This window comes from Symphalangus syndactylus, chromosome 3 (assembly GCF_028878055.3).
Source record: "Symphalangus syndactylus isolate Jambi chromosome 3, NHGRI_mSymSyn1-v2.1_pri, whole genome shotgun sequence".
Classification (NCBI taxonomy): domain Eukaryota; kingdom Metazoa; phylum Chordata; class Mammalia; order Primates; family Hylobatidae; genus Symphalangus; species Symphalangus syndactylus.
The window spans coordinates 43,172,394-43,199,482 of record NC_072425.2 but is presented as its reverse complement, the minus strand read 5'-3'; the positions used below and the strand labels follow the sequence as shown (position 1 = coordinate 43,199,482).

The 27,089-nt window shown below is 36.4% G+C and overlaps 1 protein-coding gene and 1 long non-coding RNA gene across 3 annotated transcripts in view; one reads left to right on the top strand and one right to left on the bottom strand.

Moving 5' to 3' along the window:
- GRIN3A (glutamate ionotropic receptor NMDA type subunit 3A) overlaps window positions 1-27,089 on the bottom strand; it is a 168,579-nt gene that overhangs the window by 77,405 nt on the left and 64,085 nt on the right. Inside the window, exon 3 of the mRNA XM_055271635.2 lies at window positions 22,461-23,508. Within this exon, the coding sequence (XP_055127610.1) occupies window positions 22,461-23,508 (1,048 nt within the window). The remainder of the gene's footprint in view (window positions 1-22,460; window positions 23,509-27,089) is intronic.
- Window positions 1-27,089, top strand: part of LOC129479090 (uncharacterized) — a 125,169-nt gene that overhangs the window by 43,509 nt on the left and 54,571 nt on the right. The window contains exons 3-4 of one of the 2 annotated variants that reach the window (XR_008656551.2): window positions 3,216-3,352; window positions 16,753-16,862. This is a non-coding gene — a long non-coding RNA (uncharacterized lncRNA). Of the gene's footprint in view, window positions 1-3,215; window positions 3,353-16,752; window positions 16,863-27,089 lie in introns of those variants that run through there. The other variant, XR_008656552.2, reaches the window with a different exon arrangement.

Genomic DNA, 27,089 nt, shown 5'->3' with positions numbered 1-27,089 from the left:
TGCTGAATTTTATGAATGCTTTTTCAGTATCTCTTGAAATGATCTTATGTTTTTTGTTCTTGATTCTGTTAATGTGATGTATCATATTTACTGAGTTGTGTGTGTTGAACCATTCTTCTGTCCTTGAGATTAATCCTACTTGGTCATGGTGAATGATCTTTTTCAGGGATTGTTGAATTTGGTTTGCTAGCACTTTGTTGAGGATTTTTGCAACTAGATTCATCAGTGAAATATTGGCCTGTAATTTTCATTTTTTTTGTTGTGTCCTTGTCTGGTTTTGGTACTAGGATGCTGTTGATCTTGTAGAATGAGTTTGGAATTATTTTCTCCTCTTCAATTTTTTTCAAAATAGTTTGAGTAGAGTTGGTATTAGTTCTTTGAAAGTTTTGTTGAATTCCACAGCAAAATTGTCAGCTCCTGGGCTTTTCTTTGATGGGAGACTTTTTGTTACTGCTTCAGTCTTGTTACTTATTATTAGTCTTTTCAGGTTTTCTATTTCTTCATCATTTGATCTTGGTAGGTTGTATACCTCCAAGAATTTCTTCCAGGTTTTCCAATTTGCTGGAGTATGGTTGTTAATAATGGTCTCTGTTGATCCTTTGTAGTTCTGTGGTATCAGTTATAATGTCTCCTTTTTTGTTTTTGATTTTATTTATTTGCATCTTCTTTCTTTTTTCTTAGTCTAGCTAAAGGTTTGTCAATTTTGTTGACCTTTTCAAAAATCCAACTACTCATTTTGTTGATCTTTTGTATTTTATTTTAGTCTCAATTTTATTTATTTCTGCTCTGATATTTATCATTTTTTCTTCCATTAATTTTGGGTTTGGTTTATTCTTGCTTTTCTAGTTCATTGAGGTGCATTATTTGGAAGTCTTGCTTTTTTGGTGTGTTTATTGCTGTAAACCTTCCTCTCAGAACTGCTTTTGCTGTATCCCATAGGTTTTGATGTGTTGTATCTCTATTTTTGTTAGTCTCAAGGAATTTTTAAATTTCCTTTTTAATTTCTTTATTGACTTATTCATAGTTCAGGAGCATATTGTTTAATTTCCATAATCTGTACAGTTTCCAACATTCCTTCTGCTATTGATTTCTAGTTTTATTTCATCATGGTAAGAAAAGATACTCAATATAATTTTGATTTCTAAAAATTTGTTGACTTGTTTTGTGACCTTACATGTGGTCTATATTGGAGAATGTTCAATGTGCTATTAGGAAAATGTGTATTCTTCAGCTGCTGGATGGAATGTTCTGTAAATATTTATCAGGTTCATTTGGTCTAGAGTGTAATTTAACTCCAATTTTTCCTTGTTGATAGTCTGTTGTATGATCTGTTCATTGGTGAAAGTGGGATCCTGAAGTCTCTACCATTAAAATATTGCCATTAATCTCTCCCTTTAGTTCTATTAATATTTGTTTTATATATTTCGGTACTCCAGTGTTGGGTACATATATATTTACAATTGTTATATCCTTTTGCTGAATTGACACATTTATCATTATGTAATGACTCTTTTATCACTGCTGGAGCTTTGTTAGTTTCTTTTGGTGATGTAATGTTTCCCCTAGTTTCACAATCCTTGAATCTTTACTTCGATGCCTGTACATTTGAGGAGACAGCCATCTTTTCCAGTTTTTGTTGGTGTTGTTTGGCGGTGTTAGAACTTTACTTCTAATGTCAGACTTAAACACTGGACTGTTGTTTTTTCCCATTATGGGAAGAACTTACAGTGAGCACTGGAACTAAAACATTGCATTGAACTTAAGTCACTGCCCTGTCGTTGTTTCCCCATCAGAGGAAGACTTATAATGGACACCAGAACTTAAATACTATTCTTGAACTAAATTGATGCCTTTCCATTGTTTTTAATTCTGAAGAAGACTTATCAAGAGCACCAGAGCTCAGAAGCTGCCATAAAACTATATTGCTTCCCTGCCATTGTTTCACAGTCTGGTGAAGACTAAAACGAGCAATGGAACTTAATCCTTGCCTTATAGTTGTTTCCGGGCCAGGAGAGTTCTCCATGTGAGCACATGGAATTTGTGGAAAATCTGGCTAGGGTTTGGGCCCCTCTGCCTATTGTTTCCCCTGCAGCACTGTAGCATCAGCCACATGGTGTCTTTGCTGATTAGAGTGCCAAGTAGCCTCCAAGATCTGTGCACCAGTTGCTGCAAACGGTGCCCTGCTTTTTGAATCCAACTCACTCCAGGTGGTTCAGCCATGTTAGCACTCCCAATGGTTCCCATGGGACAGGGCCAGAGTGGGCTTTTCATGAAGATTCCAGACTGGTGGGGAGAATGAACCTCCACCTCCAATTCTCTCCTCTCACATCAACAACCATGGATCTAGGGAAATTCTCTGAGTGGTGTTATGCTGGCTTGAGGGAAGAGTGGTGCATTCTGAAATAACTATTTCTCTTATTGGTTGCAGCTTGTCTAAATTCTGTGGGCCCAGGGGATTTTTGTGCTTCTCCTGTGAGTTCTGGTATATTCAGGGAGGTATTCTTGTTTTTGAATAGTTTCTATCTGTATTTTTGTTGGGAGAGTTTTGCTGGGAAACTTTCTATTCTGCCATTTTGCTAATGTCACTGATGCACACCAGGGCTTAACCTAGATGTCTTTTATTGACTGCAGTCTAGAAAATGTATGACCCTTGTCTCTGGAACAAAACATAGTCTCAAACAAGTGTAGTGCATTTTGTCTGTTTTGTCTCTGAGAGTGCTAATATGGCTGAACCACCTGGAGTGAGTTGGATTCAAAGAGCGGAGCACTGTTTGCAGCAATGGAATAGGAGTTGAAACTTAAATGTGTCGCTAGCTGATGTGCAAACCATGAACAGCGTAACACCAATCTTTTAGATTTCCATGACAACTTTTTGGCTACTTACCTGTTTATTTTCAGCTAAAGTACTTCTAAAACACCTTCTATACATTTCCTCCCAACAACCATGGGATATCAGGAGGGAAGAATTGTTTTGTTCTTCATTTATAGAAAAGGAACCCAAATTCTAGAGATTAAGTAGGTGCAGTTGACTGACTATGTTAGTGGCTCCAACTCTTCTCTCCTTTCTGTTTCACACCCTTTGCCATGTCACTATTAGGCTCCTCCCCTCTAGCTCTGGTCCTAGCCATGTGACTTGCCAGTAGTCACTGGAGTGTTAGCAAACATGTTCTAAGCACACTCTTAGAAAAGTACTTGCATCTTTGCTTGTGCCATAGCCCTCTGTTATCACCATGAGAAGGACATGCCCAAATGAGTGTGTTGGAGGATAAGACAGGTGGAACAGAGCCACATCACCACAGCAAATTATTGAAGCCACTGTGTATCATCCAACAGCCAGCTGATCCCAAAATAGGTAAGTAAGTTTGGACCAGGTCAACCAAACCTGGCAAAACTTGTGAACTATATATATGCTTTTTGTTGTATGCCAATATTTTGTGGGCGTTTGTTTTGCAACATTATTGTAGAAATAGGTGACTGATACAGTGGTAACAACTATACATTAGGATCCAGAAACTAAACCAAGATCTTCTGTCACTAATCCCAGCACTCATGTCATTTGGTCCAGTCTTACCTTTTGGCATTTGCACATGCTATTACCTCTGCCTGGAATTCCACCCCACTCCACACACTTTTTTTTTTCCTCAAAGTCTGGTTCCTGGGTAAACTGCTATTATTTCTTTAAAACTCAGTATCACCTTTTTTCTCAAACCTTCTGTGATCTTTCCAAGAAAGAGTTAGCCATCCTTGTGGGTACTATGTTTCCCTTTTATCTATTTTTTATTATTTCATGAGTCACAGTGTAGTATAAATATTTGTTTACTTGTATGTATTTCTCAAGGAAATATGTTTCTCTGAAGTCTTTTTACAATGTCATAGCACCTTATTAATATCTTTGGAATTATATTAATTGATATAAAAATAACATGGAAGAAGGAATGAATGATTTTTTAATGAAATGTTTCTGGCATATTTCTTATTTGGTCTTAACTACCACCTTAGTTACGGTCCTTGGGTCAGTGATAGGTTCAAGAACAAAGACCCCATTAATATATAATCTATATCAGTTGATAATCCCTATGAATAATACAGATAATGTCTCTGCTCCTGTGGAGAAAAACAACACCAAGCAAACCAGATAATTACAGATAATACAAAATTAAAGAAAGGAACGGAAAAATGATATGATGTGCTAGAAAGTCAGCTGGGAAGGCTACTTTTGATAAAGAGTGGTCAGAGATACTAACATACTTATTTGATACTCTGGTGAACACATTGCTTTTCCCAGTTTTATTGCAGCATTTTAATGTTAATTTGATCACACATTTTCTGAGGATGAAGATCATGTGCATTATTCTTTGTATCCTCCACAGACCCTATGCACAAAGAGTAGCTTGCTGGTTGATTTGTTAATCTGAAGATGTACGCAATAAGTCCATTGTGTGTGTGGTCATCCTTCCAGATTTTAAAATTTATGCTACTTGCTTGGAGGGTTATTATAAGTCTTTAAATTTTATAAATAAATTTTGTAATTCTTGCTAATATTTCTGAGCTGCTTCTGAGATTTCCCATTTAAAAATGGCAGTAGGCTTTATTTTAAAGATATATATCAAAGCATAAATCCTGAATGCTATAAATGTTGGCCGTAATTCTTCCTAGAGAAGTCAAGGATGCATTTAGTTTTGGCCTATTATTAGAAGTAACAGAAAAAATCACTAGAGTGGATTCTGAGCCCTTAAACTTGATAAAATCTGTCTTTTTCATTCATTTAGTCTCCTACAACTCTGGAATTATAGGCAAAATGAAGAATTTGGATTTAACAAATAATTACAGAGCATTTAAACAGGTCAGCTACTGTGTGAAAAGATTTTACATACATTATTTCATAATTGTCTGGGGACGGTGCTATGAGGAGACATAATTTTCATTTCTATTTTTTAGGTGAGGAGACTGAGGTCCAGAGTATAAGTACTCTGTTTGTTTCCCAGGGTCACAAAACCCAGTTATGGAACAGAGACAAAATTCAAACCCAAGATTTCTGATTTGAAACAGCATTTAGAAATCTTTGATTCTTTTTTTTCCAGCAAATGTTTATCAAGTGCCAGTCTCTGTACCAGATTCTGGAAATAGTAAGGTCATCAAAATGGCATGGGCGGTTCTCATGTGGTGCTTTCCATGACACCCTATGAAACTCAGAAGAAACAGGGATTAAGAAAAAAGGAATGAAGAAGAAAGAGTGTGTTTGAGGTACTCTTCTGGCACTCTCCTTTTAAAACAGCAACTTTGCATTAAATTCCCAGGAGAGCCGGTAGTAGGTCCCAACATCCTCCTTCCACCAAAGGTGCTGTCCTCTAGTGATGGAGTTGACTGCCAATGGGTTGACAAAAAATCCTAGGCAGTAAGCCTTGTATAACGCCCTGCAGCTGTAGTTTTCATGCTTTCTCCAACTCCTTTGAACTAGGGACACCTTGGACTGGGGCAGCCTAGTTAGCTTTCACATTTTCCTTTGGGGAAAACTGGTCGAGTAAATGCGTCTTTTATGAGGCTTGCTTTTCTATCAGCATTTGGTTTTTATGTATTCAAACTTTCCTCTAATATGCATAATTGCTGAAAGAAAAGGGCTGTGGAGCAGCCATGAATTATGGCTTTTATGAGAATGAACATTGCAGTTAATGTTGCAAGACAGCCTCCATTATAATCCTGTTTTCAGATCCTTGTGATTTTTTTTAGGGGGGCTGGGAAAGAGGAAGAATTTTTGTTTGAGCTAAAATTTTTCATGATTCGACTCAGCCCAAGGAGATTTTCAAAAATGAAACATTTTCACAAACGTTTCCGTTTATTTTTGAGTTATTGTATTTGGAAAATGGTGTTCATTTTGACTCCAAGTATTATTAATGCATAAAATGTTCCAAGTATGAGTGGTTATTAAAACTTCAGTCATCACATGTCACTTGTGTCAGGAATTTCATCTGAGCAAGATTTAAAAGAATTATAATTGTCAAGGACTAGCTTCTTTCTTTTTATAACTATATTGAAGCATTTAGTGCAAAAATGCCTAAAATTTTTCATTATTTTCATAATATCATTGTAATGCTTACTTAGCACAGAGCTTTTCACAGAGAAAATATTTAGATTACTTTTACTATTTTTGAATTTATGATGAATTCTAAAGTGACAAAATGCATTTCAAAATAATTTCTATACTTATTGAACTGTGTTAATTAAGCTTTTAACTTTTTAGCTTACATCTGTTTAAGTGTATCCATTGTAAATTGCACATTGATGAAACTTCAAAAATCCTATTATTTTTTATTTTCTCTGTCCTTTGACAGATAAAATACTTTAAAAAATAATGTTGCTTCCCTAGTAAAACCAACTTTTAGGGAGTAGAATGATTAATACTTACCCTAAAACCAGAAATCAATTTTTCCTATATCTAAGAACTGCTATTTAGAACTTTAGGCACATATTTAAGTATTTTATTCTATTGGTTTGTGTCTCTACTTTGTTTTCACCTTCCACTTATTATTGATACAATTTGATATTCTGAAACATAATCTTTCTTATATCTATTTTTCATTTTGTATGTATGATTGATAATTTATATTTAACTATGCTAAAACTCTATCATGTGTGTACCTCGTCACTAAGCTGAAAAAATATTGTCAAGTGTAATACAAATGAAAATTGTATTATCACTGAAAATAATAACATAATTTAATTGTTTGAAGTAATATTGAAATATTTAGAGCTGACTTGTGTGGTTAGGAGCTCTTTCTGGGCTTTTCCATTTGGTGGCAATCTTTGTATTCTCCAAAATGAATTACATCTTTAGCAGGTAAATATTTCACATTGAATAACCTCTTGGTCTCTTTTAAAATTGTGTACCTATTTTTTCATTCAATACAGTGTTTTATTATCTGATTTTGTCATCTTAATTAGTTACCCTTTGAACATTATCCTACAGTCTTTGAATCTGAAGTTTTTTTTTTCTTGTGACTGAAGATGAGGCATTTTATAGAAAATGGCTTGATGTTTTATCATTACAACTTCTGCTCTGGTACATACACATGCACCTATATATACCTATGCACACACATATCAAATATACTTATGTACTATATTATACATGCTTTATATTTCCATTATATATTATACATAATATATACATGTATGATATATAAATACTGTTATATATTGTATATAACATATGCATATCATATATATGTGTAACATAATGTGAAATTTACATACATATTTCTTATTGATGTCTAGTCTATGTTATTTTATACAAATTATTTTCTGATTGTTTCCCACATTTTCCTCTCATATATCCACACAACTCTTCCTGTCATTCAGAGGGAGACTGATTCCCTGTGTACTCCCTTCAAGGTCTCTTCTTTTTTTCCTCATTTACTTTATCTGCCTATTAAGAGAGATTTCCTCTCCTCTTTTCCTTCATAATTTTAATTCATCATTCAGAATTCATGTTTTCTTCCTCAAGGAGGCTTTCTCTGACTGTGTTCCTCACATCTAGCCCAGTTTGCCAGGTTCCTGTTAATATATTTGGGATAATATTCCATTCTTCATCGTAACACTCATCTCATGGGTATGGTCATTTAAGGTCTAATTATCTTGTTAAAGTGTAAGATTTTGGAAATGGCGGGTAGGGATCTGACTTGTTTGCTATTGTATTCCTAGCCTTTATCTTAATGGCAAACAGACAAAATATATATGGTGACATATAGATTTATGGAATTGATGGGTGAATGAATTTCCTTCCTTCCATTCTTATTTAAAAAGTAATTTGTATACTTAAAGTCATTAGTCAATATGACTAGGCATTCAATATAGTTTTTCCTATAATTGCTATAGAGGACAGGTTAATTACAGTACTCAGTGGCTGAAAGCATTTCAACAAATTTTGCCCATGGGGAGCTATAATTTCAGCTTAAGATATCATAAACCACTCAAAGATTTCATGTAGTTACCAGAGCCTTGGGCTAAAATTATAATCCTGAAAACCTTCACTGCCTATTAGTCATTCGGTACATGACATAAAGCAAAATATATTCTGCAATTTTGGACTTCAGTTTGGCTCTCAGTAGATTGACTACTTGATTTCATATTTGACCTGCAAGATATTCAGCTCCTTGAAAGTTAAACCATCTAAAAACTTATGGTAATTCACAAGTACTAGATGTGCATTGAGCAGTAATTAAGTGAGCATATTATGAATTTCTTTTTCTGATAATTATTCTTCTCAAACTATACTCTCGAAATGCTGAGCAAAGCTTTGAGAGCTGTGAGCATTCCTATCATTGTATGCTTAATATGTTTTGGAATATAGTTTAATATGAGGCAGCACATTATCCCAAAAATTATGATGGATATGAAATTAAAACTTGGGTTTAAGTAGCAGCTTGATCCTTGGAAAAATCACTTAACTTCCCTGAGTCTCAGTCTCCTCCAACAGCAGATGCATTTTCTGCTTCACAAAGATGTAGGCAATCAATTGAGGTGATGAAGTGAAAGTGTTCGGGAGGCAATGAAGGACTTTACAAATGATGTGTGTCGTAATTATTTGTCATATTAGTGAAGCAAAATAGTCATTTTCTAAAAGATTGTAAAAATGAAAAGAAAATAATGGGATTAGGCTAAAACTTGTATTTTCAGTATGTAACACTTTTTCCACTTACAGCATTCAACTGCAGATGAGAGGCCTGTGTAAAAGTGTGTAGATGATAAACTTATGTGAATACAGGGGCAGCACCTTTCATTTCTTCAGAGAAGCTGGGAAGAGTGATTTGTGAACTGATTTACAAAATGTGAAGAGCAGAGTGAGAAATGGGTTAATAATGGTTCAACAAAGAAGCTGATAAAGCTGCTTACTATCACCACAGGGGAAAGAACAAGGGTAAAAAGGCTTGCAAAAGGAATCTTTTCTGAAATTCTTTAGAGGATAGACTGATTTGTGCTGGGTTGGCACAGAGGTAGCATAGATCAGTTTAGCAGTGGGGTGGGAGAATTCTGGGTGAACAATGAAAAAGATAATTGTGTAGGTCCATTATCCAAGATGTCAACCAGCTGGGCTAAAATTGTAGCTGGCAAGCTAGGACTCTGAGTCAAAGCATCTCCCAGATGCTGAGAGAAGGCCAGAGCTAAGCAGGATCACAGTACGGAAGTCAATGGAACATTAAGCTTGTTAAGAGGGAATAGAACCAACTATTAGATGTAGTCCTAGAATGTCGCAGATTCAAGAGTGAAAGATAAGAGTGGGGCCAGTAGCAGTAGTGATCTGATGTTGGGTCATATGGAAACTGACCTATATAGCTTTGCTTCTCTGATTGTATTGTGCAGGATACACCTAGGGATCTTGTTAAAATGCAGATTCTGGTTTAGTAGGTCTAGGGTAGAGCCTGAGATTGGGTCTGAGATTCTACATTTCTAACAAGCTCCTGGAGATGCCAGAACTGCTTGTCCTTGAACCAAACTTCTGAAGAGAAAGGATCCAGATATAGCATCTTAAATTCTCCCTAAGATAGAACAGGATTTGTTCCTGAGCCTTGTTGGGGAAAGACAAGGAAAAAGTCAGTGCTTGAAAATGAGGGAGAAGCAGCTTCATCTATGAGGAGTACAGAGCCACAGGGATTTGAATCTTGGCAGGAAGCTGTGCCAGCTGCCTTTTTTTTCTGGTTTCTTCTTCTATAGATCTGATAATTTGTGTCTTCTCCCTGAAATTCATCAAACTGACCAGTGATATATATTCCCCTTGTTCTCTATGTAAGCAAAATAATCTCATCTAAATTAGTAACCCATGTAGAAAACAGGAGTGTCATCTCTTTCAGGTAACATTTGTCTTATGTTGAAATGTAAGCAGTATATGTAGGGGCCTTCTGGAGAAAAATTTCTTAATTCCAAGAAATGACTGTTGGGGGCATTTCCAGAATATATGGCAGGAAGAAGATTTGAGGTGCCTCTGATATCTTTACATTCTAGTGGTGAGCAACCCTTTTTCATGAGTGCCAATTCAGTAAAACAAAAAATGTTAGTACAATGGTTTTATATGGAATTTTATTATAGATTCATATTTTGTATAATCTACTTTTTAATTTGATAATTCACAACCTGCTCAATTTCTTTCCTTAATAGTAATACCATATTCCAATGAAGAAATGTACTTTGCTTTATTTAACCCAGCTACTCTTGATGACTATAGATTATTTCTAGCCTTTCAATAGTGTACAGTATTTCAGTGAACAGGGAAGGACCTAATGCTTTGAGCAAAATTTATGTGAGTTGAGCATTAGCAGTGCTGAAGGTAGAGTGGAGTAACAATGAAGAGATTTAACAGTGGGAATATTAATTGGCACCAGAGTTCATACTGAGACACTACAGCTTCATTTGGAGATGTCTAACTGCAGGGGAGAAAGAGAAGGAAGGGAAGCTGCCATTTCACAGGGGGTGGTGGCAGGAGAGTGGGGCAGCATCTGAGACTGACAGCATGCCACAGTGGTGGTGGATGGAAGACACTATGCAGATAAGCAACTCCTTCTTCTTAGTTTATGAAGTATCCAGAGGATATATTCTTGCCACAGTACTTCCTTGGGAAAGGGAGTAGTGATGGTAATGGCGGTGGAGGTGTGGGAGTTATTCCTCCCTGCATCTGTGTCTCTTTCGCTTCTTCATCCCAGACTGAATCCTGTACCATTTGTGCAAAGATTCAAATATCACAGCCTTAGCAGCAGTCTCTGCTCTTCAAGCATCTTTGTGGTATGAGCAGCTTTTGCAGCCTAAGTCCAGAGGTGAGGAAAGGACTTGTGGAATAAATCGGGTCGGGGAGAACATTTTTACTGCATGTGTTAATGAAATACTGAGTAGGAATAATTTATCATCAGATATTGTTGGGTATGAATCCTGCCTTTACCTTTTATTAGCTATATGGCTTTGGACAAGTCATCTACCTTCTTTTAGCCAAATTTCCTCATCTGTATGTATGCAGTAAAATTCAAGTGAGGAAAATTCAATTTAAAGCAGATAGCATAGTCCCTAGACTATAGCAGGTATGTAATACATGTTAATATTATTATTTGTTGACATTGACGTTTTTATTTTCTGTTCCTGAAATTGTATCTATGATCTTACCATGAAGTGAAATAAGTCTTTTATCACCTTTAGGTTAATGGTTAATCATCATTTAAAACACAAACCATAGGAGATAAATTTATACCCATATTCATTTACATTCTTATTTGCCAGTTGATTTACCTCCATTAATTATATGCCTTCAGATCATGCACAGAAAAAAACCTAGTGGAAATATAATTTAAGGAAACATTGATAGGTTTTGTTTGGTTGGCATTGTTAAAATTTTCTGTTTTTTGGCATTTTCTAGGCAGCAGCTTTCTGATAGAATATTATGGTAAACTCACTTCTTGAGTTTGAAAAATATTAATAGATTCTGACAAAATATTCTGAAAGTAAGCTATGAATAACATCATATATTTTATATACATGTTATCTATCTGTCTGTCTGTCTGTCTGTCTATCCATGCAATTGGCTGGAGTAGGCTTGTATTCAGTTGCAATTGAGAAAATTGAGTCCTAGCTGGCCAAATTTCGCATATTGATTTCACAACAGACCTGAACTCTGTTAAGATTCTTGACTTGCCACTGGATACACCAGTGGTTGAATCACACTAGCTTCTCATCTGATCAGGGATCAAAATATCAAGTTGAGGCTAAATCATAAAAATCCAACTTTCAACTTAATTTATTTACACTGTGCCTGTGGAGCTAAAATACATATATTTTAGACACAAAAGGAGCCCTCTTGGGGGACTGCCTGCAACTTCTTCATACACAGATAAATATTTATTGAGCATGAAAATAAGATTCTTCACAGAGCAAACCATCATTAACTTAGTTCTCTGTATTCCAAATGTGAGTCCATTTAACCTACATGAACTTTTAAAATAATATTAATGTGTCTATGTGAACACAGAGTTAATAGACATGTATGCTGATAATTGTTTATAATTACCCAAGATATATATGTATATAAATACACACAAATATTTATAGATATCCCATGACATATTCATTGGCATAGAAAGTATGTATCTATGTGTTTATTTATACATAGAAAGTATCTATGTGGCCGGGCCCGGTGGCTCACGCCTGTAATCCCAGCACTTTGGGAGGCCGAGGCGGGCAGATCACGAGGTCAGGAGATCGAGACCATCCTGGCTAACATGGTGAAACCCCGTCTCTACTGAAAATACAAAAAATTAGCCAGGCGAGGTGGCATACGCCTGTAGTCCCAGCTACTCGGGAGGCTGAGGCAGGAGAATGGCGTGAACCCAGGAGGCAGAGCTTGCAGTGAGCCGAGATCGTGCCCATTGCACTCCAGCCTGGGTGACAGAGCGAGACGCCGCCTCAAAAAAAAAAAAAAAAAAAAAAAGGAAGTATCTATGTATTGGTATAGCAAATATCTTAATACTTGCTAAGAAGGTTAATAATGTAAACAAGGGTATAAGCCAATTTTCCGTTAATTTAAGAGAAAGCTTGGCAAAAATTTGACATATTCTCTGTTTGTATTAAAATAAAGGAAATGATCTTAGACATTCATTAAGGCAAACTCAGCACGGTATTTAATTGAAAACACTTTGCTGTATTTAATATGAATTACTGTATCTATTTGAAAGTAATACAACTGCAGTTATTTTAAAAGTTCTGTAAAGATGCCACCTCAAAATTATTTTAGAAGTAGGTGAGAAAATAAATAAATAAATAAGTTACATGTATATTTGTTCAGTTTTTGACTTATCAATCTGAATTAGCAAAGCCTTGATGATTTTCCTATGGTTTCTTGAATTGGAGAACATTCAGGAAGGGAAAGAATATACCATTCCCCCCACCCCACCAATTTCCACTAATTGTCGTGTACTATGTGTCTGGATCCATATAAAACTCACTGAATGATTCTAATCCAACTACATAATATACCACCAGGGATCCAGAACCACCCAGGCTGGGGCAGCATCATCTGTCTCGTATTCCCTCACAGTGCCTTCCTACTCAAGGATCCTGCATCTCTGAGACTTGGTTCCACTATGGGCATCATGGTCTTAGGTGTTGTTTGCTTTAATGAAAGCAAATTATATACAGTGATATATGCAAAATACATACAGTAATTATATACAATGTCCTGGCTCAAACACTCTGGGTCACCTTTGGACATAATTTCAGCTGCAAATGAGAGGTGCTCTCACCCTCTACCTCAATCCTACTGGTCTCATGTTGGCCACCTCTGCTTCAATAGGTGTCATAATCAAGTCCATTTACTTACTCAATAGTTATCCAAATGGGGAGTTGCCATTTGCTTAGGCCCTAGGAACAGGGTGCATAAGAAAGATTTAGTCTCTACTCTCATGGAGTTTATAGTCTAGTGGTAGATCGAATCAGAACTTTAGCTGGATATTTCACATCCGTTATCTTCTTTAGTCTTCTCACATGAGAAGACAGAAGCCATGAGAGGCTAAGTAACTTGCAGAGCTTCGCAAAACTAATATGTAATGGAATGAGACATCAAACAGAGCTGTCCAATGCCAGATTGTCCTTTATAGCATACTACATTGCCCCCAACATGGGTTTTTCTCCTATTTGTTCCACAGCATCTAGTATAAGAATGATTTTGAAAGGTCATATCAAAAACATTGATTTCAAAGTAATCACATCAGAGCACTATACTCTTATTCCAATGATGCTGCCAGTTTTCATTCATTAGTCAAACAACATTTACTGAATATTTGCTGTTCACCCAGCACTCTGCAAGGTTCTGAGGATACAGTGTTAAGCAAGATAAAGTGGGACAGTTAACAAACAGATTGCATGACAATTACAGATTGTGTTAAGTCCTAGGAGGGGAATAAACTGGGTGGAAATGAAAATTTGCTCCTGAAAGCCTCTGTGGACAGTATAAATGTCTTTAAAATGTAAAAATTTTTGCTGTGGGAGTGGTACTCATTGAGGTACTCATCTCACTTGAGGCCACAGATAGCAGCAGCACATGTGGAGCAAATATTGCTATTGTGATATTGTCACCACTCTTGTCTCATGTCTGAAATACTCTCATTCTTACTTGGGTTATTAAGTATTTTCCCATTACATAAATAATACATGAATGTTGTAAAAAATATGAGGTAGAAATAATAAAATAAATATTTCCTTAATTATACTGCCCAGATAACAGTGCTGTGATATTTTATATACATTGCATTATATGCATTGTGTGATATTTCCTTCCAGTCATGTCCCTTTATAGCATGTACATATGTATATTACAAAATTGAAAATGTAGTATGTGGTTTTGTATCCTGACTTTTCACTTAACATTATATTTTGATTTTTTGACACCTTAAAAGGCTCTTCAATATCATTTCTTCTGGCTGCATTTTATAGCATATGGAATATTATAATTTAGTAATTGTGCTACATATTGAACACTTGCATGGTTTACAAGTTTTTGCTATTTTAAGTAAGGCTGCAGTGAGTCTTTGCAATAAGTTGTTGTCCACATACTATATTATGTGGACAGATTCTTAGAAGTGAAAGTCAAGGGCGAAAGGGCATAAACCCTGTTAAGGCTCTCGATCCAAATGGCCAAAATGATTTATGGGCATTGCATAAACCCAGCTTCCCAGTAATAGTGTTTGCTGGTGCTCACCTTAATGTGCTTCCACTAAGGTTGAGAAATATCAATAAAAAATATCTAATGCGATGGGCAAAAATGTCTCATTTCTGTTTTAATTTAGCATTTCTTTAATTACAAGTATGATTTAAATTTCTTTATTAATTGTCACATTTATTTCCTGAATTACTGTTACAATTCTTTATTTATTTGATTTTAACATTACTTATATATACCTTGCTATCTTCCCGAAAAGATTTAAGGCAGCTTAAAAGTCGCATAACATACAAGGTAGCAAAAATTAAAACAGAGTGAACTAAGAAAGAAAATACAAAGTCAGGAATGATGCTTAAAATGCATACCATAATGACAATTAATCTGTTTTTAGTGGGCAAGAAATTTGTCTCCAAACTCCTCTCTATAAGGTAGCTCAGTAAGGGAATCTTGTCACTTACCGTGTTCACCTTGACAATGGGTGGGGGGAATGATTGTTCAAGATAAATATAATTATTGGTATTAAAATATGAAGAGATTTTAACTATTGTTACTATTATTTTGTGCCCCTTAGGTGTCAGACACTATGCAAGGTGCTTTACTTGAATTATTTAATTTAATCTCTGTAACTACTTAATGGAGGTGGGAGTGCTATATTAACTTCATTTAAAATAGTGCTTGGCATATGGGAAATGGTCAATGAATATTAGCTTTTCTTTTATTATGACCAATATTAAGCATTTCAATATCTAGAAAAGTAAATACCTTAAGCCTTTTTGAAAAGATTAACATTAATATATGTAAATATACTAATATGTTTTTAAAATATTAATCAAAGAAACAAAAAAGTCCTTTGGGATTTTGATTGAAGTTGCCTCAAACCTATAAACTAATCAAGGAATTTTGACATCTTTAAGTATTCAGTCTCCCAACTCAGTAATATGGTAGTTATTCTATCCCAACTATCTTTTATGTGTTGGTACATTAACACATTTTTTCTTTTAACCCAATTTTTACAGAGGACATTTCCATGATCTATCATGAACTTTTGTTGCTACACTGAATAGGATATTTCTCCTATTATGTTTTCTATTTGGAAGTACATGGAGCCTGTAGGAAGTACAGCTCTCCCTACAGTATGACATTCTTTGGATTTTTCTTCTTCTGAGAAATGGTTTATCTAGAATGTCTAGTGATCAAAACTCTATCTTGTTACTTGTCTGACTCTCATTCCCATTTTCCTGGCTTTCCAATGTCATAGTTGATGAGACAGTTGCACTCCCCTCTCTCTAGCCTCGGGGGTTCTGCACCTGCAGCCCCATCCCCCTAAAATGCTCTTCTCTAACATCCTCATCAACTTCCCTTTAACTCATTTATTTCATTCAGATCTTAGCCAGACCTTCTTTCCCCATTGAGATCAGGTCTCCTGCCAGGCTCCTAGATTATGCTGTATTTTACTTCTCAGTAATTTAGCATGGCTTAAATCAATCATCGACTAATTTATGTGCTCCCTTGATTAATGTCTTTCTTTCCTACTAAATTCCATGTTGCAAGGACAGTGTCTATTTTGCTTACTCTTAAATTCCCAGGCACCTCGCATGGTGCTTGGGCTAGAAGTTGCTGTTATTGGATGAATTAAGAAAGAGTGAATGAGTGGTTTGGTGTAACTCAGTTTCTTTCCCCTCACCTCAAATTCTATTTTCAGTGTCTTGTTTGCCTTGGAGTTATGGCATCCTTCCATTCTTCATGGCCGGCTTTTATTATATGAATTCATATGTTTTATTGGGCAGCCACAAGCTGTTATATGATGATCAATAAAGGTGGTTTTTCTTATTTTGGGAAATGCTTCTCATTTCCTACTAGGGCTATGCCAATGTCCTTTGCTTTAATATTTTTGGTTAAAGTTTGCCCTTGCCCTCACAGCATGTCTATTTAATTTTTAATATTTACTTGAATGTTCGCCAGGACTGTGTTTCTAAAACAGTACTGTCATTTGCCTGTACAGCAATGACACTAGCTTCCTATTCCCTCTACAGAGCTGAATTTTTCTTTTTCTTTTTTTTTATTAGATACTTCTCAGGGCTAAAAGGGGAGAAGCTGGAAAAGAAGTACTAGAAAGTCCACTAAAATCAGCAAATAGCTAATTTTGACTCCTCATGTATCCTTTCAGCTGGGCCAGTTCAACTCCATAAGGGGAAGTGGAGCTTTATTTTCCAGTGAACTTTTTGTTCTGTGAAGTTATTTTCTCATCCCATCTTAGATGCCAGCAGAACAGATGCCAATGGCTGAAAGGTCCTATAAGTGCCCAGATGCACTCCTTAGACTGCAGACCCAAAGAGAAACCTCACTGGATAAAAACACGGCTGCAGGTTCTATCCACTTGTCAATCATCCCCAAATGCTAAAATAACATGATTTGGATGATAAGGTAGTAGATACTTGCTTCCATCTGTCTACTTTAATTTCTGCATTGCCTATAATGAATAGTGCTATTTTACATTGAGGAAATAACCAAATAAGTCCTATTAAATATATCACTCAGAAATTCCTGCTTTCATGGTCTCATGCTTCAAGAGCCCACCCACTCTGAAGCATGGAGCTTGCTTCCCAGATGAGTTGGTAGGAGGCCGTGAGAAGCAACTTATATTACTTTTAGTGTAAAATAAATTATTCTAGCAAAAAGAGTTAAGTGAGGATAGAATCATCCTCTCGAACCTCATTTGCACAGCAGGCCAGTTCCTCTCCCTTGATGTTATCTGCAAGAGCAGCCAGGAACAAGATTATTTTTTTCTTCTGACCTCCTATCAGGAAAAAAAAATTTCAACCTCCCATGGCTGCTGCAACATGCAGTGAATCATAAGTTTATCTTTCTTGCACAGGCTTTTGCTTTTAATTTTATTTCTGATTCAAAGTAGTTGGTTAAAGCCAATGAATTTCAGCCCTAAAATGGTGATAAAATATTCACCCTCTTAATTCTTAACAGTTTTATTAATTGTGTTAAATGTATAGCCAGCATTCTAAACAATTAGGATCAAGAAGAAAAATGGAGCTATTGCATTCATTGTAAGTTATCTGCTATCAGGGTTACAGATACGTAGCCAGGACTCAACTTGCAGACAGATGGTGTATAAATACAGAGGATCACAAATCTTACCTTTTAAGTCATAGGTTTTTCATCTGAACATATTTTCCCATATAAATATTTTATAAGTGGTGTTTAGATTCCAAGACTAATACCAAAAAAACAGCTTAAATTTTGAGCTAGAAATATAAACTATTTACACAAAAGTAAGAAAACACTGTTATTATAATTTAAAATATTATATGCAACAGAAATGTAGTTTTAAGAAAATAGTAGATAGAACTTTGGGGAGTTTCATTTTTAGATTTGGGGTGCCTAGATAGCCTCTAAGAGGTAAAAACATCAATTCCTTGGAGCACATTTCTTAGTAAAATTCTTCTATTATTTCCAAAGTTTTAAGGCACACAATTATAACAGAAAGACTTGGAGAGATTATCTCAAGATAACCAAGGAAGCGTTAAAGGAGAAAGAAGGCAGGTGTTTAAGAGCATTAATGGGGAAGCACAGGAAAACTTTCCCGAGGTGAATTAACTGAGGTGAGTTTTATGTAGTGAAAACGGGATGAAAATGGCAACATGGTATAAGGGGAACCATCCTAATATCCAGTAGATAAAAGGATATGAAGAGAAATAAAGCAGATAGTAAGTCAGTGGTGGAAGAATCTTTAGAGTGTGGCCATTACTCCATATAAAATGTCACCTCCCATTGAGATTGGGGGAATTTTCGGCTTACAGCAGAAGAATAAATGTCCCAAAAGAACCACAGAGATCTATGACTTCTCCATAGGCACTAAATTCTCCCTGATTAAAACTAAAATGCTATCAAAGTGAATTTGAGAAGTGAAAAGGGAATTTTGAAAAATGCTCAAAAAATTAAATCACATAAACCTATTACTTTCAAAGGCAAAAACTGCAATTACTTTTGCACCAACATAATAGTTTCATCAGACATTAAGACACACGCAGGTGTGCATGCATGCTAATTCTCATGGTTTGTTCTGGGCATGAATCTGCCTCTATTTTTTTCTGATAACCACTGACAAGAAGGTAGGCATAGCGGATAGGATGATTACCATAGTCACCTCAAAAAATTAGAATTCAAACTATAGAGTGGCGTTTGTGGAGCTGCATGAATTTATGAGCCACCTTTCCTCTTTATCTTTCACCTCATCTCTCCACAAATCCTATACACCAACGTCCTGGGACTCTTTATTCAGGGTGCATTCCTTCAAATAGAAATTTTTCTCCCTATCACCTTCTCCCCTAGGGCTTTAATAAACAGTATTGCCTCCCTCTGCCAGGATTCTTACTAGCTTCAATCTCTCTCTTGAACTCTGGCTCCATGTTTCCAAATGTCTGTTAGATTTAACCTAAATATTCAAAACAGATTTAAAAATGCTATAGAGCTGGAGGCCATTATCCTTAGCAAACTAACACAGGAAGGGAAAACCAAATACTACATGTTCTTTCTTATAAGTTGGAGCTAAGTGATGAGAACTCACAGACACATAGAGGGGAATACACACTGAGGCCTATAGGAGGGTAGAAGGTGGGAGGAGGGAGAGGATCAGGAAAAACAACTAATGGGTACTAGTCTTAATACCTGGGCGAGGAAATAACCTATACAACAAACCCCCACGACAGAAGTTGACCTATGTAACAAACCTGCACATGTACCCCTAAACTTAAATTAAAAGTTTAAAAAAATGCCATGCATGAAACTGAACTGACTGCCATATTTTCTAGCCCGTGAACTGCTGTTTCTCTGCTTCCTTGAATGTACCAGCATCTTCTCAGACACTCAGGCCTGCAGCTCTGAAGGTGTGACTCTTTGTTGCCTCTCCCAACCAATTAATTGCCAAGTCCTGCTGATTGGAACACAATATTTCTCACATCCTTTCTTCAGTGACCAAATTTATATCAGTGACCAAAGCTATAATTTCAGCTCTGTTCATTTTCTTTCTCTTGTAATCTTGTTTGCCTGCTGCTGAAGCAGCCATCCTAAATGGATACCACTATACTGTGCTATTCTATTGTTCAAAAATGGCCATGGATCTATATTGAAGTTCACTCTTCTTAGCCTGACATCAAAGCTCCTCTGTTATCTCAATTAAGCTTACTTTTTCCAGACTTGGATCTTACCTCCTTCCACTCCTGTAACCTATGCTGTAGCTAAATTGGATTCCTCATATCTTGCCTGTGCTTTATACTTCGTATTACCTATATACTTTATACTATATACCTATATACTTTATATTATAAGGAGCAGAATGAATTACTTGGAGGTAATACATTATATTACAAAATAGGTAATATATACTTTATAGGTAATATAAAGTATTACCTCCAAGCAATTCATTCTGTTCCTTCACTTAGGATGTCCATTTCTCCTCCCTGGACACACATTCTGAATTCTTACTATTCTTTAAGAATAGGCACAAATATTACTTTATTAATTAAACTTTCTTCCATTGTAATGAGTTGAAGGTGATCATTCTTTCCTTGAACTTGGACAGTATTTCATCTGTTGCTAAACTTTGGCGTATTTATAACCTTCTAAGTTGCTTCTCCTTTTGTTTATGTCTTTTCTTCCCTAATTGATTGAAGTCAAACAATTTGACTCATTTACCTCTGAATTGCTCTACATTATTCAGTATAAGAAATGGTATAGGCCCTCCTCAAGGAATTTCGCATTAATAGGAGAGAAAAACACTCATGTGAGTAACTATGGTATAATAAGAGTACATTCTGAGTGACTGACGGATGTGGAAGTAATTTTTATCTTGTATCTGTTTGAGAGTGAGGACATTATGTAGTCCACATAATATGACATATTTGGATGAAAACTAAAAAATTCTATCACAACAATTATTCTTCCTAAATCCTGGGGTCAAGCGTTGCTTAGCTAAGTAATCTGGGTGTCTTTTTATGGAAAGAAGTGAACCTACAAAAGAGATATTTTAATGTAGAAACAACGCTAGTACACACATATACATTTTTAGGAAACTTAGTGGAAATTCATTTATTATCTTAAATTGAAAATAGTTTAGATTTAGGTTTGTCCCATTTCATTAAGAACTCACTAGTTGTAATGCAAAGTTGACTTTGTCCAGTTCTGCTGGCTTTGTCTTGTGGACTGGGTTAGGCTTATTAAAAAATTTCACTCTTTATTCTGGTAGAGTCAGAGATGAAATAATTATTTCTTTTTGCTTAAAAATAATTTTACTGGTGCGTATAGCTTGTCTTTATAATTTTATTTTCAATACTTTAGCATAATCACTGTTACAGCTTTTTCATGCATAGCATCCCTGGCTTAATTTTGGCAATCACTGGTTCTGATAAATGAAACTCTAGTTAGTATTGTGTTCATCTTTTTGCATAAGATAATGGCCTGAAATCTCCATAACAGGCATATATTAGTTTTTTTTACTAGATCAGACTAAATACTTTTAATTTTGAGCTAATAATTTAGGAGTCACTTTGTTGAGATTCTCACAAATAATCTAAGTTTCTAGTGAGGCTGGAAAACCTCCAGAAGATTTACAGGACTCCTGGGGCAAAGAAGAAACAAAGGCTGCTGATGCTAGTGCAGAATATGAATGCAGAAGCATCACCAACATCTCCCTTTAGGGTGATGCGTTTCTTTATGCTAATGACTTTATTTGTGTTCACTGAATTCCAGCTCCTAACATAAAGCCCTGAGTATTCATTGAGAAATTACAAAATTTCTTGCCTAATCAATGAGGCACTGTTGGCTGAATCCTCTCATGAGGTTCGTGTCACTTATCAGGAGGTTTGCAGTATATGGGTCAAATTTCTTACATTCTTTTGGTTGCAAAACAGAACTTACATCCAATTGAAACCATCTATGAAAAATCTTTAAAGCTGCCACCAGCCCTCTGGGGCATTCTATCATTTAGTAAAGATAGCTACAAATGTCCTACTTGTTGATGCTCTATGAAATTAATTTTAAATGTTTAATAGTAACTTATAGTAAATAGTTCAATACATTGAGACTTGGTGTGTGACAAGGGGCATTTGGAAAAGCATGTGAATGTTTTATAATTTGAAAGGCTCAGCTTAGCTCAAGTTGCTTTAAACATGGTATGTCCTGAGTGTGCCTGCTGAATTGAACCTTTCTCCAGTCTCTACTTAATGTATCCTACATATTGGATTGCACTGCAGCTTCAGATCTGCATTCTGTTTCCCATCAGGACTGCAGTACTCCCTCGAGCTCTGTTCTAATTGCTTTGGTCCCTGACAGTCCCCTCTCTCTAGTCCTATTGGGCTGGGCTAATTTTCTCTACCCCAGGTCACTTAGAGGGGCCCTGGTTCAATCCAGAGAGAACACGGACATGGCTGTCCTTACCTAAGTATTACCTGCTTTGGCTGTTTACCTGCACCCTACACTTCCTCTTCCTTCTACCCTTAGGGTCAGATTTCTAGGATATCAAGGGTATCCTGGATAGACAAAATCTTGACACTCCCCAAAACTTCTCAGTCTTTTTGTTTCACTTATGAAACAAATAATGAAATATTTAGTTCAATCAGGCAACAGGCTTTTGGACTAGTCTCTGTACTTGGCTGAGAGAATATTCTTGTGTTAGATGGAAGAACATGAGCATACTACAGCAGAAGATACAACATATGGAATTGTAATGAACAATCAAGAAAGCTAAAGTAAAAGGAAGTATTACCTTGGGGTCATGTATTCCAGAAAGCTCTTCATAGATCTTCTCACCTACCATGACAGCAGCCAAGTTTGCTGTGTATGTGGAAAGGCAAAACATACAGAAAATGGCCCAAAGGTTCATTAGAAACCTTCCAGTCCAACATTTTGGAGGTTTGATGGCCACCGTTCTGCCAAACAAGAGGGCATAACAGACGTTCAAGGCTGAAGAAAAGGAGAAGACTTTACTTCTATTTCGCCCCTTGGGAGTCAAACCAAATGGACTCTTCCATTCATATAGAGTGAGGAAGATGGCAGTGATGTGCAGAGCCACAAAAATCCCCAGCCACATTGTCCAGTGGAGTGGCCACATGAAGGCTCCAATGGGAGCTGCTGTATCTCGGGTCCTCACTAAGATGCCCAAGCTGGTGGAGAAGAAAGGGCTGGTGAAATCTATCACCTGGCTCCGTGCAGTATTGATGCTAAAGGAAGTGACTGCCATGTGGGCAGTCCCACTCAGGAGATCACCCACTAGCCCAGTCCAGTGCCCATTTTTCCAGGCTCCATACTTTCCATCCCCTACAATATAGAGGTCGAAGTCAAAGTTCATGTCTTCTGCTATCTTTTCCAGCAGATCAATGCAATATCCATAGCAGCACTTCTTGAATTTAATGGGCACTGTATCATTACTGCTATGGAGGCTGCTAAAAAGGCTGTCTAATGTGGAAGCGTCATTAGTCATGGGGTCTAAACAGAGTTGGCCAGCAGGGCACAAGCCTTCATCATCTACCTCCCTTGTGAAGACAAAAGGATGCTCAATCAGGGTAACCACTCTCAAGTGTAGCTTACTTGGATGTTGGAAGTGGGTTTTGTGTCTCTGGGCCTGCTCAGGCCATATTCCATAGTCCATGACAATCTTTCCCTCCTGCCAGCTGCCCAAGCGGGTCCACATTGGCTTTCCCATGGGGTCATGTTGAAGATTCCAGATGAAAAAGTTGTCTTCTGAGCTGATGATGGTGGAACCTTTTACTCTGATGGAACCACTGAGGCCTCTGAAAGTGGTATTGGCTAGAAACCTGGGAAAGAGGAGCAAAGGCAAAAAGTAAGAAAAGAAGTGAGGCCAAAGATAGGAGGCAGTGTTCATCTTTGCTTCCTTGTGTTAATAAAAATAAATTCGAATTTTTATTTAAAAAGATAGTGCCTATAATTTCTTCAGATGTTAATAAGTTGGACTCATTCTCTACTATAAGAGTAAAGTCCTATTGCATTAAGCAAATGAGATTTCACTCTCAGGTCTAATATTCTAGCCAGGTGCTTGACTCTTAGTCTTACTCCAAATGTTTTAATTCCTAGTTAAGAGATGTGTTAACCATTTTCTGTTGTAAACTGTTAATTGCATATTCTCACAACTTTTCAAGCTATGAAGGTTTTCAGCATCTTTAACATATCCTACTTCTATTGTTGACTATGTTCAATTGTAACTACACCTTCTATTTATCTATGTATCTATCAGTCTATCTAGATATTTGGCACAGGGAATGAGATTAAAAAGTATGCATATACTTTAATAATTACTTAAACACTGCATTCATAACATTAGAAAATAGCCAAATCTTGTCACCAGTGTTTCTTCTTGTAGAATGAAATCAGTTAACATATCTGTCCCCATGAGGCTAGTTGAAGCTGCATGTTGGATCTCATCCATGGAACAAAGAAAAAGATGATAAATCAACTTGCAGTTTTAAGGATAGCCTCAGGCTAGCCTCCCCCCAAATCATTAGAGAGAAACAGTTGGCCCTGGTTCTAGAGAGAGCTTATGCCAGAAGCCACAGAAAGGAAAATTACCAACTAAATAACATAGTGATTCCTAACCCTGTGAACTAGGGCACTTACAGTATATGTTCTGATATGGACTAGACAGAAAAACTAGACTAATATGGCTTGATCTTAGCCTCTGTCCTTCTCGAGTCTGGGAAGATTAGACAGTAAGAGGTAACATATAAGCTTGTGGCATATTAGTGGCAATAATAAAGATTAATGTGGCTTGTGGCCTTGTGTTGGATAAAAGCCCAGGCTTTGGCATCAGATCCACCCCCATTTGAATATTGGTCTAGCCACCTACTAACATGGCCCTTGAACAATTTACTTAACTCTATGCTTTAGTTTTGTCACCAGCAAAATAGAGAAAATACTTCCTTCATTACAAGAGTTGGAAATAATTTATGTAAAGCACATGATACATCTAACATGTAACAAATATTCCAGATTTGGTAACTCTGACTTAATGTCATTCAAGTTTTTTTCAGTAAAGCCTGTCTCCAGGTTACTTTTTCCAATAATTTTAATAAAATTTTTAAGGTTGAAAACACAAAGTATTGCATTATGATAAATCCATGGCAGTTACTCAAGATACATTTCAAATTAAAAGAAATTAAATTGAAATGTGAGTGGAACACAGTAGGTATTTTGAAAAATCAGATGATGTAAGTGTAGGCTCTTAACAAAACACATTTACCCATTGCCTGTCACAAATATTACTCCATAATTTACAAATGCAGATAGAAGTAATAAGACATTATGTTGCCACAGAAGGGACATAGAAAAATCAGAAAGTGTGAAGTACGTACTAATTTTCGTTAGCGATATAAGTGTAAATCACATTTGAAGATGCTACTATGAATAAATGCAGTGAAACTGTTCATTTTGGAAGATTGCGCGTAATGGTAATTATTCATGTTAGTACTCCGCAGTGGGATTCTACCACTTAAATTCTATTTTGCAACAAGTAATGAAGTCTCAGCTATCTTAGATTTTGAAATAGTTTTCTGCTTCTTTAGAGAAGGAGCCAAATCATTAAAATATACAGATTAATCAATTGATAATTACCTAGGTACTATAAGGGAAAGCTGATACACTTGTTTATAAGAAATCTACTTTTAGATTTGTTAAAACACACACATATGCACACTTGCTGATATAAGAAATAAACGGTTAGTAGTAAGTAGGTTAATTTCTTCTGGTCAATTTACTGATCAGGAAAGTAAAGAGGAAGTTGTGGAAAGAGGAATCTTTCGTTATTCTAAGAATGCTTGAGGCTTAATGATTATAGATTCTTAACTGGATGGACCCTTGAGAGACTACCTTTGACCAAATATATGCTTAAACCATATCAGAAAAAGGCACTAGAAATCTTCAGAAAATTGCCAGAGATTACACAACTCCGTCATTCCAGTAAAACCTATTTCTGATTATTGGTATTAAGTAACATTTAAGATGGCCACGATAGAGGGACAAGGCCCAGTTGTCTTCAAGCCAGTCATTTTCCAAAGAAGGCAAATCAATAGGGACCTGAATGTCTCCAGTTTTCCCAGCCCAGAAAATCCAATGCTTGTATCACTATTGGCTCCAAAAAGTTGGGTCCCACAGAATCACCGTTTATGACAGATTATTTGTGTCTGTTTCATTTTTAGTCTTACGATAAGGGTGAATCAAAATAATCTCATGAAAGCTTTAGTTATAGTCACCTGTACTAATGGAATGACAATGCATAGCAAAATTTAAATGCTAACTAGATTAGTTAAAATATCAAAAGGCTGAAATCCTGATTTTGCTTAAACTGAATTCCATCACATTCTTTTTTTATCTTGCCCTTTACTCTTCTTGGATAAACAAGAAGAAAAATCAGGAATAGTTTTACTGGCACCATAAACTGACAAACTCCTGGGCACTGTTCCAACATTAGAGTTACAGGGATGAAAGACAAACTCATTGGTCTCAAGGAGCTCAAGAAGCTCAAAGTCTAATTCTGGGGAGAGAGAAAGTGAGCAGGCAATTCAGACCCACATAAAGAGCATCATGATAGAGGTAAATCTGGTGTCACTGGAACAGAGAGCAAGAGCACCTGCACATTCTACTGTAGGGTGCCAAGGAAAGCGTCATAGAGGAAGAAGTGCCAGAGCTGAGTCTTGAAGAAGGAACTACAGTAAGCCAGGAAGAGAAGCTGGGAAATGATGTTGTCATCTCAAGGAGATAGAAATACAAAGGCCAGAGACAGAGAGTGTGAGCTGTTTGACGATAAGAGATGAAAAATAAGGAGGGAGATGAGGATGGGAAATGAATTACATCAGATCTGAGGCTACAGTGAAGACAACAAGGAGGCATTGAGGGGAATTTGTCTGGGGGGAGACATCATCATTCGATTTAATTTTACAATGATTTTTTTCCTTGCTAGTTATATAGGACATAGTCTGGAAGGAGGAGGGGACTGAACATAAGTCCACATGTGAGGAACAATGCTTCTTCCTTCTTTCTTTTGCTTCCTCTCTTACTCTCTCTCTGCTAGTTTCGTAAAGGGCTTAAGGTGGTAAGGGCTAAGGCAGTAGCAGAAATGGAGAGGAGATGGTATAATCAAGAGATATTTTGTCTTCAAAAAGGAAAGCAGTGATTTAAGAGGGCCAAATGTACACGGTTGCAAACTTTACTAAGAATGTGTGGAACTCAGCTTGACAGAAGGTCATATAAATAAGACCTGTTAGTATTTAGTTGAATATAAACTCAATGTAAGCCCATATAGCAATGTGGGCATAAAAAAGTAACCTTAAGTTCCTTTAATAAAAATTTAGAGCCTGGATCAAAGGGAACAATAATACTACCATTC